An 18,516-nucleotide genomic window follows, 5' to 3' on the forward strand; every position below is an offset into this window, starting at 1 on the left:
ATCATATGAGAAGAGCCAAGAATTCAAAGCAGGCGTCTTTCAGAGAAGTGCTTCAGTATGCTCTTCTTTGTATACAGCTTATTTACAGCATCGTTATAATGGCAAACTAGATCCCCTAAATCTTAAGCAAGTTGTGGTACTTGTGACTAAGAGGCTCACTGGAGATAACCTCCTCCTTCCAGAACTTGCAAGCTTGTTCTCTCCCTGAGTAACCTGTCTGAATAAATAACATATGCAATACCAGGAAGGATCAGTGTCATAAACAGATAAATACTATGAAAAAAAAGAAAAGGTTTTAGCATCCCTATATTTAAAAGACAAAAGCTCACCATCAAAGGAGTTGCGTGCCTTTATACCAGTGCGTTGCCATGCCCCATCACCATAATACCCTCTTTTTTCAGTCTCCCCCTTTTCCCCTCTTATTGGCCTAAACCGTTCCTGCTCAGGGTTAGATTTAAGCTCACTGGGTAGAAATTGGTCTTTATTTCAGACATTGACAGATATACACATTTGTCACCAATGCAAATTTACAGCCAGCAACCAGAGCTGAAGGTGGCTCCAGTATAACAGATTTAGTCTTTAGAACTGCACATTTCTAAATTATGGAGTCCAGGATTAGGAAAGAAGCAGAGATTAGGACGATAAAACGTCACTGGCCCAAGAAGTAATCATCATATTACATTTTCTGGTCTTTAATCTGCTCTGCTTAAGATGTTACGTTATGCCTTTGCTTCTTTATAAGCTCAAGTGTTTCCCCACCTTCCCCCCTTAAATTAAAGCTGAAATCATCTGCAATCACCATGCAATTGCTGAATCTTTACTTGGCAGCCTGACAACATTGTGCTTGTTATGTGCTGCCTTGTTATCACTTGCTCTAGAGTTTAACTAGCGCAAGTCCAGCAAGTGAGGCAGGACCAGGTTATTCACTGAAGACGCTGTTACCTGTCACTATGCACGTGAATCTAGCATCAGAGTCCTCGGACACAGAACGGGATTTGATAGTGGTTTCAAATAGTGGCTGGGTTTCCTCCGTCAGCTGAGAAATGATTGCGCAGAAGGTGCTCCTGGAAGATTCAAGAAGCATTTCTTAGAGATCAAAGTACTGGAAAGAAATCAAAGGGTCCCCTACCTATCTCATCTCAGAAATATGTCTGTGCTGTGTTCTTGCTATCAATGCCCTCCTTCCCTCCCATCATCCCTACAGTAGGCTTTTTACAAGTCAAGAGGCATGGTATTTGACTGTTTTTTCACTGCTAAGATGATTCTGTCAATTTAAAGTGTCATTTGGGAGACAACCCCTTTGTATATGAAGCTATCAGGGTAATGAATGTCAAGAATCATTTTAGTTCTGGATTATACTTGAGCATTTCTTTGATCAGCCAGCAGGCTCAAACTAAGACACTAACAAAGTTAGCTTCGCAGTCCTGATACTGCACTATCAGCGTTTCAAGCGTTGTGCTCTATACTGGGATTTTATTTCATTTGTGAAGATTTTATATGGCAGTTTCAGGCCAAGTGTGAACTGAACGTGGCTCCTGAACATGTGGCACTTGAACCTGGCTCGCACCCTTCTGAGCTCAGGAATTATATCCAAAGCTGACACCTGCTGCTGCGGGTAGGCACTCATGCTACGTACTCCATGAGTCCATGCACTGCCCCCAAAGTTCAGGCTGGGACAAGCAAGTAGCCAGAACCACCCAAATAGCCAGTACCATCTGTGAAGCTCATGAAAATGAACCATAGATTCTCCAGTCATTTAAATACTATTCGGGGGTGGCACTAAATCAATGTATTCCTACAGCCAACCCTGTTGGAGCGTCACCAAGAGAGGCTCCAGATTTGGTCTTCCTTAAAAAAAAGGGAAAGAATTTAATTCCGACTTGGATCTTCATTTGGATAGTACTCTGGCTCTCTTGGAAGGGAAGAACTTCTTTCATTTTCTCCTCTGCAATTAACACACTACACGTTTACACTGTAAGAGAGGACCCCAAGTTCTCAAGCACCAGGACCTTAGGAGAAACAGCAAGTATTGTAATGTAACTGGTACCCAGCAGCTCTACTTACATCATTTTCAGCAGTGGAAGACACATTCCTTAAACAAATGATCAGCTTCTAAAGACATGCAAGAGGTGGAACAAACCCCCAGATCATTCCTGACACAGCTCCACCACGAGCAGAAGGGCTCTCAGCACGTAGTGAGGGCTCCATGAGGAAGACCCCAGCCTCACAAGCAGCCCCCAGCTCGCAGGCAGGATGCTGGCACTGTTGCTACTCATGCTCTACCTGCTGGGGAAGCAGTCTGCTTCAGGAGAAAACAAAATCCACACTTAGCATGAACCCGGCAAGGGCAGGTGCGCTGACAGGCACTGCAGCATGGAATGAGTTGCACGCACGGCTGGAGGTGCCAGGAGAGCTCCAGCCACAGCAACTGCTTGTTTCATCCACCCAGAAAACTTACCTGGAGGTTGCAGTGCTGCGATTTTCACTCTGGCTTCCCACCAGCATCAGTTTATGAGAGATGCAGGGAGATGAATCCCTGAGCAGCAAACAGCTGGTGTGCCGCGTGAGCCTCACCCAGCTCCCAGGCACTTTGTGTTGGGCGAGGGGAAGGGAAGGGGGCAGCAGCTAGGGCTGTTGCAAACTTGACTCATCTATTGAGCAAGGGTTATGAGCATTGGCTATATCCAAACACACTTGTGGGACAGAGGGTAAAAAGCCGATGCCACAGCTTGGACTCCTTTCTGCAGAAATCAATGGTCCCCAAAGACTGGTCCTGGCAAGCAACTCTCTACCCAACCACGTGGCCACAAAAGGGCTGTGGATGCCAAAGCAGAGAAACCTTTCCATACCCCAAACCCAGGAGAAAAATAACTCCCATTTCCAAAGAGCAAGGCAGAAAATCCAGTGCCAAGGCAGTTACTGTTGGGGTTTGATGGCCTTTTCATTAAGGATTCCTATCCCTAGACCAGTAAATGCCTTTTTAGATCCACATAATGAAGTTAAAATGTCCCAAGCATCAATGACCATTTCATACACCAGCAAGAGAGCAACAGGATCAGCATCTTAGAAAATAAAAGGTGATGTGCACACACATAGTGACACACTCAGGACCAAGTTTAATCCCAGTAGCACGCCACTGCAGCACTGCGAGTAAGCCTGGTCCTTTCAGTGCAAATCCCAGAGTCAGGAGAAATACAGCAAAGGCTACTGAATGCTCTAGGAAAGCAGCATCACCAGAAGCTGGGGACTCCACAGGCACAGCAGATGAATCAGACGAGACTTGCCCAATGCTCACTTGGCAGAGAGCCCTGGAAAGTCTCTTTAATCTTTCAAAGAAACCATTGTATTAGTCACAGGCGGATTTTAGAGACTGCAGCACTGTGGGGCTCTCAGCTGACTCATTCCAGCTGCAACGAGACTTGTCCAATTCAAATTGCTTTCTAAACCAGTAATTCAGAGCATTCAAGAAATCTGATACAAGGCAGCAGCCACTCTTCCTCTGAGCCTTCCTGAAGCGGCACCTTTGCTGCAGAAAAAGCCCTGTAGACTAGGAATAGGACACCAGCAATTCAGTAGCCTTTTTACATTAAAGAGGGATTTCCATACAAAAGTAGCCTGCAGGAAAACAAGATCTGAGAAGTGTTTTCTTCTTCACCAGTTTTCTTTTCCTGACCTTTTGGTTAACAATCCCACAGCTACAGGGGTGTTCTGGAGAGGCCTTTCCATCCACAGTCAATCCTCTACCTGCTTCTGCAGCAAACCAGGAATGCCCACTGACTTCCAAATGTGCTCTTTTGCTAAAGTTCCACTGTACAAGTGCATTTCATGGCAGAGTCCAAATGAAAGAGGATCCTCATGATAAGGCAGAGGGTGATGGGGAAAGAAGAAAATTCCTTCTTTGAAAGCGTCAGGGCAGGAACATCTAATTTTTAAGGTCTCTGTATGGAAGTCTCGCTTTAATATCAAGAAGTAGCTGAACAAACTGTACACCCATCCTTTGGCTAGCGAATATGAATATTTCTTGCACCTTACCGCAGGAATTACAATGAACATTCACTTTGCTGTCTGCAGTTCAGGCAAGTATTAGGGATGCATTCATGCAGGATAAAACTGTTAGACCACTCCAGGGCTCTCTTTAATTAGTACTAAAGCATTACAGATTAATCGTGTGCAGCCAGATCCAGCAAAGTGTTTGGTCAGAGAAGTTTAATGCAATGTAGTTTTACCTTCCTAAACTGGAGAGAGAGAATCTGCTGCTTGATAAGCTAAGCAAAAAACAGCATAAAAACCATTAGACAAAAAAGCATGGAAAGGAGCTGAAATAAACTGTTACAGAGACGTATTAATGTGAGTTGTTTTGCACAGGTCATAGTTCCTATTAAAAGAAGGTACAGCTGCCTTACTCAGGCTGACTGCCAGGACGAGCAAGCCACATTGTAAATTGAAATCAAAGGCTGTAAAAATGAAACATTCATTAACTGCAGAGAATAAGTGTAAGGACATTTATACAAGTAGGTTTCCAAGAAGCAGCACCTGAGCCTTCCATGCACCATCTGCAGCGTTGTGCTCGAAGCAGGCAGCTCCACCCAGGAGATATTCAGTTAAATGGCCCTCAAGAGTACAGCCTGCTGCAAATCCGCTTGCCTACCCGCAAGCAGGTGGCCTGAGCTGGTCGCCTCCGTGCTTCCACGGACAGAGGTACCAGAGTTTTGGAGAAGCTGAAAATGCTCCGGTCACTATACACTGCTTTCTGGTTTGTCAGCCAAGTCACTAATGGCTGGCCAAAAAAAAAAAACAACAAAAAAATAAAATTAAAAACAAAACATTAAAATAAAATACAGACTTTTCAGGAATCTACAGGTTTTGTCTTCTTTGCAGGAAGATTGTATAAAATCAGCCATTTCAGGGAACAAAATCCAACACCAAACCCTACACAAGAGGCACCCAGGTGAGTTACTTACCAACAGCCACCAGCTCTCCCAGAGGAGTGTCTTCAGGGGCTCACATCCGCAGCCAAATACCCACACTGTCATTTTGTGGCAGCAGCAGCCCTTGCGGGCTGTAGGAAATAAACTCAGCACAGACCCACAGCAGCCAGGAGTGGTTCATCAGACTGTGCCCTGAGTCCATCTACATAAGAATCAGAAGTCTAAAGCTAGGTACCAGCTAGTCTGCAGCATGCAAGCTCACTGACTTAATCACACTGAGATATATGATCGTTATGTCTACTACAACCTCGCCATATGGCCTCAGAGGTGACTGGAGTGGGGACATGCCCTGTGGGCTGTAAGGCATCACATTCCCACACTGGTACATGCAGATGGATCAGACCTTATCAGCCTGGGACACTGGAGCAGTACTGAGCAACCAAACTGCTGGGCTTTATGATGATGGACAGCATAAAGAGCTAAGAAAGGTGAACACTTCCAGGTCTCCTACCCAAATTACCACATCTGGGCTCTGCACAACTCCCAGTTGCACGGAAGCCAGCAGAACTCAGTCTTGTCCTAAAAATGACTACAGAGGGCCTCTGAGAACTGCTACTGCCAACCCTGCAGCACTTCCACCTGTGGTTGAAGTACTTCCATGCAAATAACAACTAAAAAAGTAGTTCAGCTTAAAGGCCCTGCACTTTAATTGCATGCATAGAGACATTTACTAGAAGAACAGCCTTCTGAAGAGCTCACTGAAGCCTTTTGCTCAGATCAGGGGAGCAAGGACAGATCAGACAGAAGAAGTTTTAGGCAGCCACTCAGGAGCGACTCTAACCCAACAAACACGGGTGGCACTTGCCCTTTCAGCAGCAGCTTCACCCTCTCCACCCCCAGCCACATGATCCTGATCCTTCCCAGTGCCAGCACGGCTGTTCCTGCCACCAGAGGATGAGTGGATCAGGAGCCATCTGGCTGGAAAAAGCATCAAACACTAACCAGAACAGGTCGATGATCAGCTGCCTGATCCACCTTGCATGCGGTGGGTTGGTCCATGGGAGAAGTCCAAGGAACTTCAGCCTTTGGCTTTTGCAGTTGAGCTCCAGCACCTGGGGCATCCCGTTGAGCTCCAAGCCCTTTCCAGCACTACAAGGCATGCCCTGGCAGTACCTGCCTTACTGACCAGCACATCGCTTTGCCTTCACCACTCCTACCCAGCCCAACGCTTTAGGAGAGCTCCAATTCCTCTTTGAGCCGCTTTCCAACAGTAAAGGAACCCAAAAGTGTTTTGCATACCCACTAAAAGGGAAACCATCTCATTTTGACCTCCAGAAATATAAAGGACACAGGCATTGCTTGAGGAGCCAGGAGATCCTAAAATGCTTGCTGGAGAGTGCTATCATAAGCAGAAGCAGTGTTTCAATCATGCTTTCTTGCATAAGACCAACGGGGAGGTGCCTTGTCTCCAACGTAAAGCGAATCATTCAAAAGGCAAGAGTCAGAACGAAGGGTGCCTGTGACACAACCCCCTTCTGCTCACGTACGTGATCAAGCAGTGAACACAGTCAGCACTTTTAATTCCCAGCGTACAGCACACAGCCCAGGCTTTATTCACTGCATGTCCTGAAACATTATGCTAAATATTGGACTGATGGTCTCTTGAGGAGCCTTGATGCTATCAAAAAAAAAGAAAGACACCACCATTAAGAGCACAGGCATTGACTAAAGTTTAACCTCAGTACGCTAAGGAACTAAGCAAATTTTTCTTTTTTCTTTTTTAACAGACTGGAGATTTAAGCCCAGAGAGAGTAAGATCAAATTCTAAAAGCTCCAGCTACAACAGCCCTGCCTGCAGGCAGCTGGCGTTTCACTTCATTTTAATTAAGTTTACAGCATACCCACACAGAGCTGCACCAGCATAACTACATAAGAGTCTAAACCAAACCTATTAACTTGGAAATGCGGGACTCCTGTGCAAGGCACGACAGATGCCCCAGCACGCCTAGCTTGATACGCCTTGGGATTGGGCTATCCGTATCCTCAGCTCTCCAGAGACTTGTTAGTGTACACAGCGCAGGATTCTGCTAATTAAATGCAGCATCTACAGCGGATGTGTCTCCTCTGAGCAAGCTTGAGGGATGTAGGATGAAGGCAGCAGCTTAGCTTATCCTGAGTCTAAAGCAGATGAATCAAGGTCTAAAGGCACTGGTTTCTCTCCACTGGAGAAAGGGGGTTCTGGATGCTTAGGTTGGAGAGGTCTGCTCCATGCATGTCCAACACTGGTGGGAGGAAAGTCTGCAGGCATCTCATCTATGAGGTAAGGGACAGCTTGGTAAAAGCTAGCCCCGAAAGTACAGGTTTGGTTATCAACCGCTGTTGCACCAGCCCATGAGAATTACAACCCGCTGCTCAGCCTCAGCTCTTCTTAAATTTCCTTTCATCAGATGCTTCCAAACTTCTTTGGACGTTTATCATCCTTTTATAGGTTTTAGCCCTTCACCTGCTTGTAATTTCCTTCAGAAATGAAGACGGTCTCCCCCATTTTTCATGCACTTGCCGAATTTCAGTCTTGCTGCAAGGGCAGGAGGTAGAACCATCAACACCACTCACTTCCTAATCACTAAAAATATTGCTCAAATTGATGCCCTACTCTGGTACATCACCCCACTAGGAAGGACAGGTTAATTCCTTTAAAAACAGACTTTAAATCCAGTATCTTTTCCAATCCCTCTCATGCACTCACTGCACAAAATCCCCATTTCTCTATTTCTTTATCTGGGGGTGAAGAAAGCATTCGCCTTCCAGCTCAGGTCCTCATATGGAAGTCAACAGGAGCTCATGAGATGCTGCAATATGCCTTGCAGTAGCTCCATCCACACATGGACATGGACTCGATCTGCTCGAGCTGCAACAGTCACTCATACATTTCAGTGCTCTTCCACAGCACAAAGACTGAGCTGCACTAGCTGTCCAGTGCAGCACTGGAACAGAGAAATGCATCAATGACAGCAAGCCCAAGACCTCCGAGTTACGTTTTGAAGGAAATAGCATTGCAGAAAACTCTGCAGAAGAACCCACGGAGAACGGGGCAGAACACCCCCAGGACAGAGGGACTGCCCTGACCGTCCCGTGCAGATGCTCCCTCCCACCGCCCCTCTGACCCGTGATATTACTGGGCATGTTTTGCACATGCAGTCTCCTAAGGATAAGATTTCACATGAACTTCTCTGCCTCCAAGGTTAATACTACTTGAGACAAACACAAGCCACTCTGAGCATTTTCTCAGCTGTCAGTAGCCAAGCATTTTTGATTTTTGAAAGACGACAATGAAGCTTTCATGTACCTGTGGTTATGCTTAAGGCTTCTTTCCTGCCACGTGTCCCGCTTCTTATCAAGCACTTCATGCACACACGGAAAAAGTGTGTTTGTGTTTCATACACCGTGGCAGTAATTATCAGCTATCTTGTGATAAACTAGCTGTGAGTGCTGTGGAGTTGTACAAGACACGTTGTTATTTTACAGACTGGAAAATGGATGTATTGAGTCTTTACTTGTCAAGGTCACAGAACAAATCGATGTGAGAGCTGGAGAAATATGGTATTTTTCTGCAAGTAATTTGCTCCGAGACAAATGAACATGGACTGGAATGTTACAATTCAGAGCTAGATTTCATTAACAGGGAAGGTGGAAAACAATAAATTGAGTTACATGTGCCTGTATCAACCACTGAAAATACACAGCATCTTCTGAGTGTTAAACTCCAAAGTATCACTGCCTTTATTATCCAAATTAACTAGTAGCTAGAAGAAAGACATCAAGAAACAAGAAAGGACAAAAAGCTCTTCTATCTCCCCCTTCTCAGACCAGCTGATGCTATAAGACATGAGAGACAGACTGTGAAAAAACAGCCTCATTCATCCAAGCCCTTCCTTCCCTAGCTGAGACAGGGCGAGGATGGAGCAGATTTTAATTTCTGCTCCCGGAATCTGCCTCTGTTTTGGAGGAGACAACGCAACCCCCCTCCTCTGCGCAATGAAAGGGGATTGCAGGTCTGGAAAACGTCTCCATTTACGAGGTTCCTGGAGAATAGCGAAGTTCATACCTGTGATATATTTTAAATTTGAGCAGTGCTTTTGAAGGACAAGATGTGGAGCTGAACAAACAGTGATCTTTCAGCTTAGGTTATCGCCTTATCAGTCTACACAACCAGCTTTACCTAACTTTCTAGCAGATGAGGACAGGACACCTTAGAAAGGACTGAAGAAAACACAGCTTGGGATTATTATTCATAGCATACAGCTGTCAAGGAGCCCACTCAAACCAGGCATGACCGCACATACAGTCATACCTATAGGAAAGTGACATCTCTACTCTCAGGAGCCTACAGACTGGAGATCAGCCCATTGATGCCTTCATTTTTGTCTTTTGAGCAAGTATTGGATGAGCTTCCTTCAAAATCTGGGATACTTCCATTAGACAAGAGATGCACCAAATTCTCCCCGAAGCCACAGTTGGTTTCCTGTCAGGAATTTATACAGATCATTGCCAAGAGCGAGGTCTCACAAGAAGTTACAGATGCCCAGCTGCTGAAGAGGGAATTCCTCTGAACTAAGAAAGCTAGCCATGCTTTTCAGGAGCTAAGCAGCCCTGCATTTTCAGCTCACTTTATTATACTAACAGCTCTTTTCACCTTAATTTGTTATTATGTGCAAAGCAAGAGATAGAAGATAGGGAACCGTTCTTAGCCAGAAAAGCCAGGTGCATAGAAAAATGATGGCAAGGCACTCTCTTAAACTCATCTGCCACCACAGCCAGAAACGGCTGTCCAAGAAAAGATCAGAGGGAATGTCACTATACTCTATAAATATCTGCATATGACGAAGCTATGACAGCAGGAAGATATTTAAGCAAGGAGGCAATGCTTTAACAAGACCTAGTAGCAGACATCTGCGCTAGATGAGAGGTACTGATCGTTTCCAAGAGAAGGGTTGGCCTAGCACTCAAATGAAGCCTTTGTCATAAGTTTTTACAAAAAAAAAAAAGAGTATCTCTCCGCACTAGATGTCTTCCAAAGTCAGCTAGTTCTTACAAAAAGGACACTAACAGAGACTTCTTGAAGTTATGGCCCATGAATGCAGCTAAGGCAGATCCTGGACAGGACTGGCATCTTTTCCTCTCACTTTGTAAAGTAATTATAGCCCAGTGCTTTAAGACATAAGAGTTTAAAAAACGACAAAAACAAAACCACTTGGTGACTGCAAGGGCAAGGTAAGTCACCATTCCTGCTGCTCCTCATTGTCCGTTATCAGATAAATTAAAAGACAGAGGAGAGCCAGTAATTTATGGTCTCTGAACTGTCTGTTCAAAGGGAAAGACTCCTCTTAAAGACCAGTTCTCAACTGCACAAAAGGTAAATATCCTGGATACTCTCTTTAATAAAGGGATGATATTCTTTATCATGGGGTGCATGAGGCACAGCATTGCTGGTCGGTCAAGGGCAGTGATTTTCCTGCTCTGCACTGGTGCGGCCTCACCTTGAGAGCTGTGTGCAGTTTGAGGTGCCACAAAATAAGAAGGACATAAGCCTATTAGAGAGTGCCCAAAAGAGCGCAACAAAGATGGTGAAGGGTCTGGAGGGCGAGATGTATGAGGAGCAGCTGAAGTCACTTGCTTTGTTCAGCCCAGAGAAGAGGAGGCTAAAGGGAGGCCTCGTGGCGGCCTGCAGCTCCCTCACGAGGGGAGCGGAGGGGCAGGCGCTGAGCTCTGCTCTCTGGGGACAGCGACAGGACCCGAGGGGACAGCATGGAGCTGGGACAGGGGACGGTCAGGCTGGGTGTCAGCAAGAGGTTCTTCACAGAGAGGGTGGTCGGGCACTGGTCAAGGCATTGAGTGTGCTGGGGTTCAAGAAGCATTTGGACAACACTCAGACACGTGGTCTGATTTTTGCATGGTCCTGTGTGGAGCCAGGAGTTAGACTCCACGATCCTTGTGGGTCTCTTCCAACTCAGGACAGTCCATGAATATACAGTCAGTCATTTTCAACACCTCTGTTCTTCTGAATTCTATACCATCACCCCAATGATTTCTCTAAGTTAAAAAATGGAAAAAGCACATACCAGTTTCCAAACAGGAATTCTTCAATTTACACATCACTTTCCTACTATGGGCTTAGGGAGGCCAACTAAGACCATCCAGACTATTCTCTACATGGCTCATTAATGCAAGTATGCTGGTGAAACTTTTTCATGTGTTGTCCCAAAGTACGGGTTCCTAACCTCAGTTTATTTTCACGAAGATTTCCTCATCTGCAGGTACCTCTGTCACGTTACTAGTCTCTCTAGTAATTTCCATTGGGAATTGGTGATGAGAACAGGCAAGTATTTCAGCTAAACACTCCACAAATACATACAGAGACAGCAATAGAGAAGCCTGAAAAAACCCACATACTTTCTTTGGATCATTGTATCCATTTCTGCTTTCCAACCACCAAAACAGCCTCCCACTGCAATTCTGTGTCTGTATCACTTGTCCCATGCTTGTCAGCTTCAAACCCACCAAATTCAAATACATTCTGCATTAAAGAAAACTGCTGAATGTTATCTGCTGTTCTGCACATCACTCATCTTGCTTTTCAAGTTCTCCCAGGCAAGCTCTCCAGATGTTCCTGGATTTAATTAAATTCATAATTGCTTTCTGAAAGCCTCCTCGCTACATCATTCCCACTCACTCGCTTTCCAGAATTGTTATGATACATTATTTAATTACAGGACAAAAAGCCCCACTTCATTCAAACCCTTGCCCTGCATCATAGACAGCGATGCAGTTTCACAGCAAGTTTCCACACAGCCTCGCTCAAATCTTCTGCACTTGCAGACATACTCTAGGCTGTGCAGGGAGCAAGACTTCTATATTACTCCTCCCCTGTTCATTAGCGGAAACTGGAAGATGTCACAAATACAGGGAAAGGTCAGTTTTGCTATTTAGCAAATATCTATTCACTGCTTCTTACAACAGAAGGGGCAGCCACTGAAGTTAAATGGCAAAATGAAATTACCTTGCCATAGGCTTCGATGACCAAGTACTTGAATGGGTTGAAAAAGGAATTGAACAATTTGTGGAAAATGAATCCACTGCCAATTTAATCTTTGCAGTACAGTGTCACTTCTGCAAAAGCATAAGGCTCCTACAAATAGAAACGGGTGCAGGCAACACACAGTGCTAGCATGGCAAGATCAAGGCGTTCAGGGCTAGGAGCTTTGCGGTCACAGAGCAGTATTGCTGTGCTTGAGCAGCAGAGTCAACACATCCAGGAGATGCCAGGCTCACCCACATCACATCACTCTGCATCTTCCTCAGTGGCCTCGAGCAAAATTTCTGGGATCTGGGCAAGCCAGCTGGGAACACTGGAAGTATTAGTTGAGGACTGCTGAACCCTTCCTTATGGCTAAACAGATTAAAGCTGCAATTTGAACATATTGGGGGGGGGGGGGGGGGGGGGGGGGGGGTGAATAGAGAATCAAGCTCTAGGCAATCAAAAGTCCTCAACATCTTACTAAAGACTCTCTACCTTTAATCTGTAGAATGGAGGTACTGGACTCAATTACACATTTCCTTTGCAACATTAAGCATGGTCTGAGGTCACAGGTTGGTTGTGAATGCTGCATGTGTATTTCTTGGTACTGAAGACGCTGGGGTACACAGCCAGATTGCAATTAGATTGCACACTACAATACAAGCACAGAGGAACTGAATTAAGGCAACTTAACTTTGGCATTACCCGAGCTTTAACATCTGACTGCCAGGCAGCATGTTTCCGTCTCTTTTGGTGCTGTATTTATTTTCACAAATCTCAGATTATTTCAGGCACCAACCCTTGACATGCTGGAAATGCATTATTTATAAATCGTCAATAAGGAAGATGCACACTCAATTCAAGAGCTTACGGGTTGAAGAGTGCTCATAGCAAATTCAAAGTAATTTAAAGGCTTTATTTTGAACAACTAATGCTGTAACCAACACCTTCGCCTTCACTGGCATGTTGCCTTGTATTCACTAACCTCAACCGGTCTGAGTTAACAACATGTTTATCATACCTTCTCCCCTGAGAACAAAGCCTCATTCCTACCACAGACCTCCTGCCTGAGGCCATTTCTAACCCAGGAATGTAGTTCTCGTCACTGCTCAGCCCATATCTACATAGTAGAAATGCCTTTTTGGCAATAAGATAAGGCACCCGCACAGCGGGCCCCTTGCATGGAGTCTGGTGTAGATAACACAAGCAGTTTCACTACTATGAAGCCAGAAAGGGCAGGGCAGTATCCTGTAGGCAAGTTTAACCTCGAATATTCTGAGGTTTAAAAAAAAAAAAGAGGAAGAAGAAGAAGAAAGACAGAAGCTTGTGTCTGTCAGGATTTCTCAGCATGAAAGTCAACTCAGCCCTGTTATAAAAAGATGCACGATGCTGACAACCCCTGCCCCAGCAACAGCCACGGAAATACACCCCCGTCTTCAGGGAAGCGAGGAGCCAGCCCTCCTGCAGCGAGCACGCACCACATCGCTTTTGAGAACCCAAGAGCGTCCCATCGCTCCAGCTCGCCTCTGCTATCCTGCTCTAACCCTGGAAGGGCCTCCGGGGGCAGGCAGGCACGGCGCTTCCAGTTTCGCGCGCTGCCTTCGCCTTCAGGAGCGCCAGGCAGCCTCCAGCCGCTCGCCACCCGGGTGTGCCCCGCCGTGCGGCCCTGGCTGCGGGCTGGACGGCCGCCCGCTGCCCGGGACACCAGCCCGGCCTTCCGCCCCCGGCGCAGCGCTGGCGGCAGCCCTTCTGCTCCACCTTTTAACACAGCTTGATTTCACCTCCCCAGCTCCCGCGTCTCTTTATCCAGTCATTTTGGTTCTCCACCGTCCTTGGAAGTTTGTCCGTAGGCAGCACCGCCCTGCCCAGCGCTTAGGGGGCAAACAGGAGAGGTGCCAGCCCTGGGGGTGCCCCCGCCACCACACTCATCCCCGTCCCCGCGGCCGCCCCGGGCGCTCCCTGGCTTCGGGTGGCGGCGAGCCCATGGCTAACGGCCCCGGCGCGGGGCGAGCAGAGCCCCTCAGCTCCCCGCGGCACCCCGGGCTCGCCGCCCCCGGCAGGGCCCCGCCGCCCCCGGCCGCCCTCACCTGTTCTGGGGCCGGATGCTGAGGAGGTAGCTACGCCGGTTGGGCCGAGAGGCCCAGGCCGCGTTTTCCGCCTCCTCCGCGCCCTCGACGCTGCCCGGCCGAAGCGGCGGCGACAGCCTCCCGTTGCCCGCGTACGAGTTGCTGAGGGCCCGGCGCGGCGAGCCCATGGCGGCGGCCGGGCTCCGGCTGCCCCTGCCCGGCGCCGCCGCCGCTGCCGGCCCTGTCAATCACGGCCGGCATTTATAGCCGCCCCGCACATGGCGCTGTCAGTCGGGCGGCGGAGCCGTGACGCGGCCCCGGGCTCCCCCCCGCCAGCCTCGGGTCCCTCGGCGTGAGGTGGCCCGGCCCCGGCCCCCCTCCACCCCTCCTCCCCCTCTGGGGACGAAACGCGCGACGTTCGAGCGTTGGTTTTGTTAATCGTAACTCCCTCCCTGCCCCCAGCGCGTTGGTCAGTTTGGGGGTTTGGGGTTTCTCAAAGGTAGCTGAGGGTCGGCTGCAAAACGCCTTGTTGCTTCAAAGGCACGATCGTTGTGCCGTGGCTGGCAGCGCTGTGCGCTGCGATCGTTGCGGTCACGTCCTGGTGGCGGTCCCAGGAGCGTTTCACGCTTTGGCAGCTGTTTTTCCCCTGGGTTCCCAAGGTGCTGGTATTTATTCGGTCTCCCTGAAGAGGACAGCGTGAAACAGGGCCGTAAGAGGTGGGTACACGTCACAAAAGATTAGTGAGAGTGATTTAATACCAGATGAAAACATAACCCATAATAGAATTGAATTTCCTCTTGTTCCACCTTCATCTTGCCTGTCAAGCGGTTGTATTGAGCGCCGCAGGCACGTCGCTGGTGACACTGCGGCTCTGCGGAGCGGGATTGACGGATAGAACAGCTTGGCTGTGCATCGGCGGTCTGCCCACGGCTGTGTGCCTGGAGTCTGCAAGAAGAAAACAACAGCAGGCATTGCTGCAAAAGAGACGAGATCGTGGCAGAGAGGTCCAGACTGGGAAAGACAACAGGATTTGAGCTGATCCCTGCCTGGGCAGGAGAGAGAATGAACGTGACAACAAGCAGCGAGGCAGGTGAGGGCTGCGTGGGTCACTCGGTGCAGGACATCCCCAGCTCCTCATCCCCAGCAAACATTGTGGTTTGGAAGGTGACCTCTGATAGGGACTGGCACGACTGTGTGCGTCAGTTATACACCCGGATCCCTCCAGGACCTGAGCTCATGCACTCAGCGTGCCAGGAGCTGGCACCTGCACCCTTTTTTTCCCATTGCCTCCCGCTGAGACATGCACACATGCAAGCGAGTCTCTGATACATCTACCTACAGTTCATCTGGGCATCACAGACACAAATCCTTATTACCCAGAGTGTGACTTACTATTGGCACTCAGTCCCCTGCACACAACCAGACAGAATAGAGAGCCCCTCAGCCAGATGAATAGTTGGAAAAGGAGTTCATTTAGAAGCCAGGCTGGACTGCACTGATGAGGCACAGGGCATGGCCAGACAAGCATACTGACCACTCTGCTTTAGGTGCAAACAGCCCCTTTTGTTCTCTTACTACCCTGTGTTTTCCCACACTTGTGCTTCCCCAGACCACCCTGATTTCCTCCCTTCCTCCACCTTTAGTTCCTCCCCTAAGCATCCCACATGAAGTCTTGCACAGTTCCCACATGTTTTTCCCTTGCATTCCCTGATGAGTCTCTTACCTCTCAGCATGACTGGTGCCACCCCCAGGCCATAGGGTTGGCGACTGTCCTGGGACAGCCCTGGAAGGAACCAGGCTGGGGTCCCCTGGCTGGTTTATTCAGACAGAAACGTTCCTGCTCTGTTATCCTGTTCTGGAGTCCCATGGATAGTTTACTTCTCCCCAGGTTTATGATGGAAACACAGTATCAGTGTGCGTGGCACATGGAAGGGAGAAGTCAACAGGCCCCGATCAGCCAGGAACCCCAGAAAGGACACTAAAAACAGCAAAGGTGCTGGGTGACACCTGGACACGAAGCCACAACACAGATGTGCAGCAACAGCAGGTTGATGTAACTCAGTCTGGACCTCAGATGCTTTTTTTCACTGGTATATCAAACCTTGAGCCAAGTGGAAAGGGAGGTTACAGCTTGAGCCAGATATGCATGTGGAGAAACTGATGGCCCCCAACGAAGTTATCAAGCCCAGCAGATGCCCAAGCCTGCTTAGAGGGGAGGGTGCTGACATCTGTGGGCCAAGGTGGGGGGAGAAGGTTGCAAGGAGTACTAGGGGAATCCAGACATGCAGTCTAGTAGAGCAGCACTTGCAGACAACACCAGATCCAAAGCCAGGACCCCCGGGTGAATTTTTCTATCATATAAGGTTTCTTGGATCCTGTTAACTTGTCAGAGTCAGTGTATACTGGGTCAACAATTTTTTTTTAAGCTTACAGAAGTTATAATCTGGTCCGACGCAACCCAGATCTGGATACATCCAGTTGTTTTCTAGTGGCCTGAACAGAGTTGCAGTTCTCCACTCAAGCCGTGGTGAAATACATTTCTTAGCTCAGATCTCAGCACAATCTTGCATTTGGGCAGTGTTTTGGAAGGAGCCTTGTGTCATTTCAGGTGTAGGTACTGGAGTTTGCTTATTGCAGATCTCTGTAACAGGTGATTGTGCTATCAAGCATGTAAATAGCTGGATGTGTGACACCAGAGAGCATACTTGGTCTTGGCAAATGCAAAGGAGATGGACCCCATCAGACTTTTGGATTTGTTCCTAGGAAATATGGGGAGAAAGGGTGGTCTGAGAGGGCTGACTGAAGATCTCACCAGGCAGTAAAATAACAGATGAAAGCCCGTGATGACAAATGTAACATGATTCATAGAGGAAGCAATGACAGGCATTTTCCATAGGCAGTGGTGGGGTCTGCATGGGCTAATGCCACTCAGGAAGAATCCATCTCAAACAGAATATAGCAGACCTGAAAAGAAAAGGGAAAAAAAATCCAAACCAAACCAAAACCAAAACCAATCAACCAACCAACCAAACAAAAAACACAACTCACAGCAGGGCAGGAAGGATGATCAGAGACCAGAACTGGCTGCCACTTGGAGAATACCTGCATAGGCTGGGGCTCCTCAGCCTGGAAGGAACAACTGAGGTGTATATGACAGAGGTACGCACAGTCCCGAGGGACAGGGAGAGAGTGTCTATCAAAATAAGTTCATGGGCATCAAGTGAAGTTAGCAGGAGGTAAAGTCAGTAAAAGAGAGGTGCTTCCTTACACACCTTGGCGTTAAGCTGCTTCCATACATTGCTGTGGTTGCTGAATGTTAGTGAGCTTAAAAAAAAATAGGACAAATCTGTGGAAGGCAAATCTCTTGAGATTTCCTCAGGACAAAGATACTAGCTTTGCTTTAAAAAGCTTAAAGAAGTGTTCAAGCTATGAGAAGAAGAAGAATATGAAAGAAGAAGAATATGAAAGAAGAATATTTGCTGTGTGCGTGCACCAACCTCACACCCTATGCTGTGCTTCAGCTGCTGCCCAACGTGACAGGCAGGATGCTAGGCTGGGAGGCCCAATGTGTCATTCTCCTGTCCCCATTTCTTTTTCTGAAAGGAGGACTTTCAGGTCCCACAGCTTCAGGAAACCTGAACTTAAGTCCCATGATATGAATTACGTATGTCATTTCACCATGCCATCATGCTGAGCCCTATCTTTCGGGGTGTTGCCCTGATAGAAAAGACACTCGCCTTGAGAAGGGTGTGCAGAAGAGGTGAGTCTTTGTGTTGGGGCTGAAACTGTGTCCAGTTTCAGACTCTCCAATACAGGAAAGACATTGATATACTGGAGTGAGTCCAGTGAAGACCACCAAGACAATTAAGGGATCTCAGGCACATGCCATACAAGGAGAGCCTGAGGGAACTAGGCTTACATCTTAATCAGAGGTCTAAATGGAGACCTTCTTGCTGTGTTCAGTACCTCATGGTGGGCACAGACCAAACAGAGCCAGCCACTTCCCAGAGGTCCAGAGTGATAGACTGAGAGACAACAAAGACAAGCTGCAAGGAGGAAAATTCAGATTAGATGTTAAGGAAAAATAAATAAATAAATTGCCCCGTGAGTGGGATCAAACAATGCAACAGGGGCCAAGAGGTAAGCGATCTCCATCCTTGGAGATAGTTAAATGTGGATGGAACAAGATGCTGGGCGACAGATACAGGTCCTGCTTGGAGTGAGGGGCTGAATCAGAGACCCGGAGGTGCTCCTTCTCACCCCAGTTACACTGTGGTTGTGCACCTCACCCCACTAGCAAACGGAAACCTGGGTGGCAGGAGCAGGTTTAGCACCTACCAACTTAAGTGCGGTGGGATGAATCCTGCTGCAGTGTTTGAGCCTTCCCCTAGACACATGGTGAATGTATATTTTTCTGCCCTTTCAGGCACTGTATGGTTCCTGTGCC

General features: G+C 47.7%; 1 protein-coding gene across 1 annotated transcript in view; it reads right to left on the bottom strand.

Annotated features, from left to right (window-relative positions):
• Positions 1-14,345, bottom strand: part of ALPK3 (alpha kinase 3) — a 34,210-nt gene extending 19,865 nt beyond the window's left edge. Inside the window, 3 exon segments of the mRNA XM_083849630.1 lie at positions 943-1,064; positions 14,091-14,287; positions 14,289-14,345. Of these exon segments, the coding sequence (XP_083705756.1) occupies positions 943-1,064; positions 14,091-14,287; positions 14,289-14,330 (361 nt within the window). The 5' untranslated portion in view covers positions 14,331-14,345.
• Positions 14,346-18,516: the final 4,171 nt, after the last annotated feature.

The sequence above is a fragment of the Anser anser genome (genome assembly GCF_964211835.1).
Source record: "Anser anser genome assembly, chromosome: 10".
NCBI lineage: Eukaryota > Metazoa > Chordata > Aves > Anseriformes > Anatidae > Anser > Anser anser.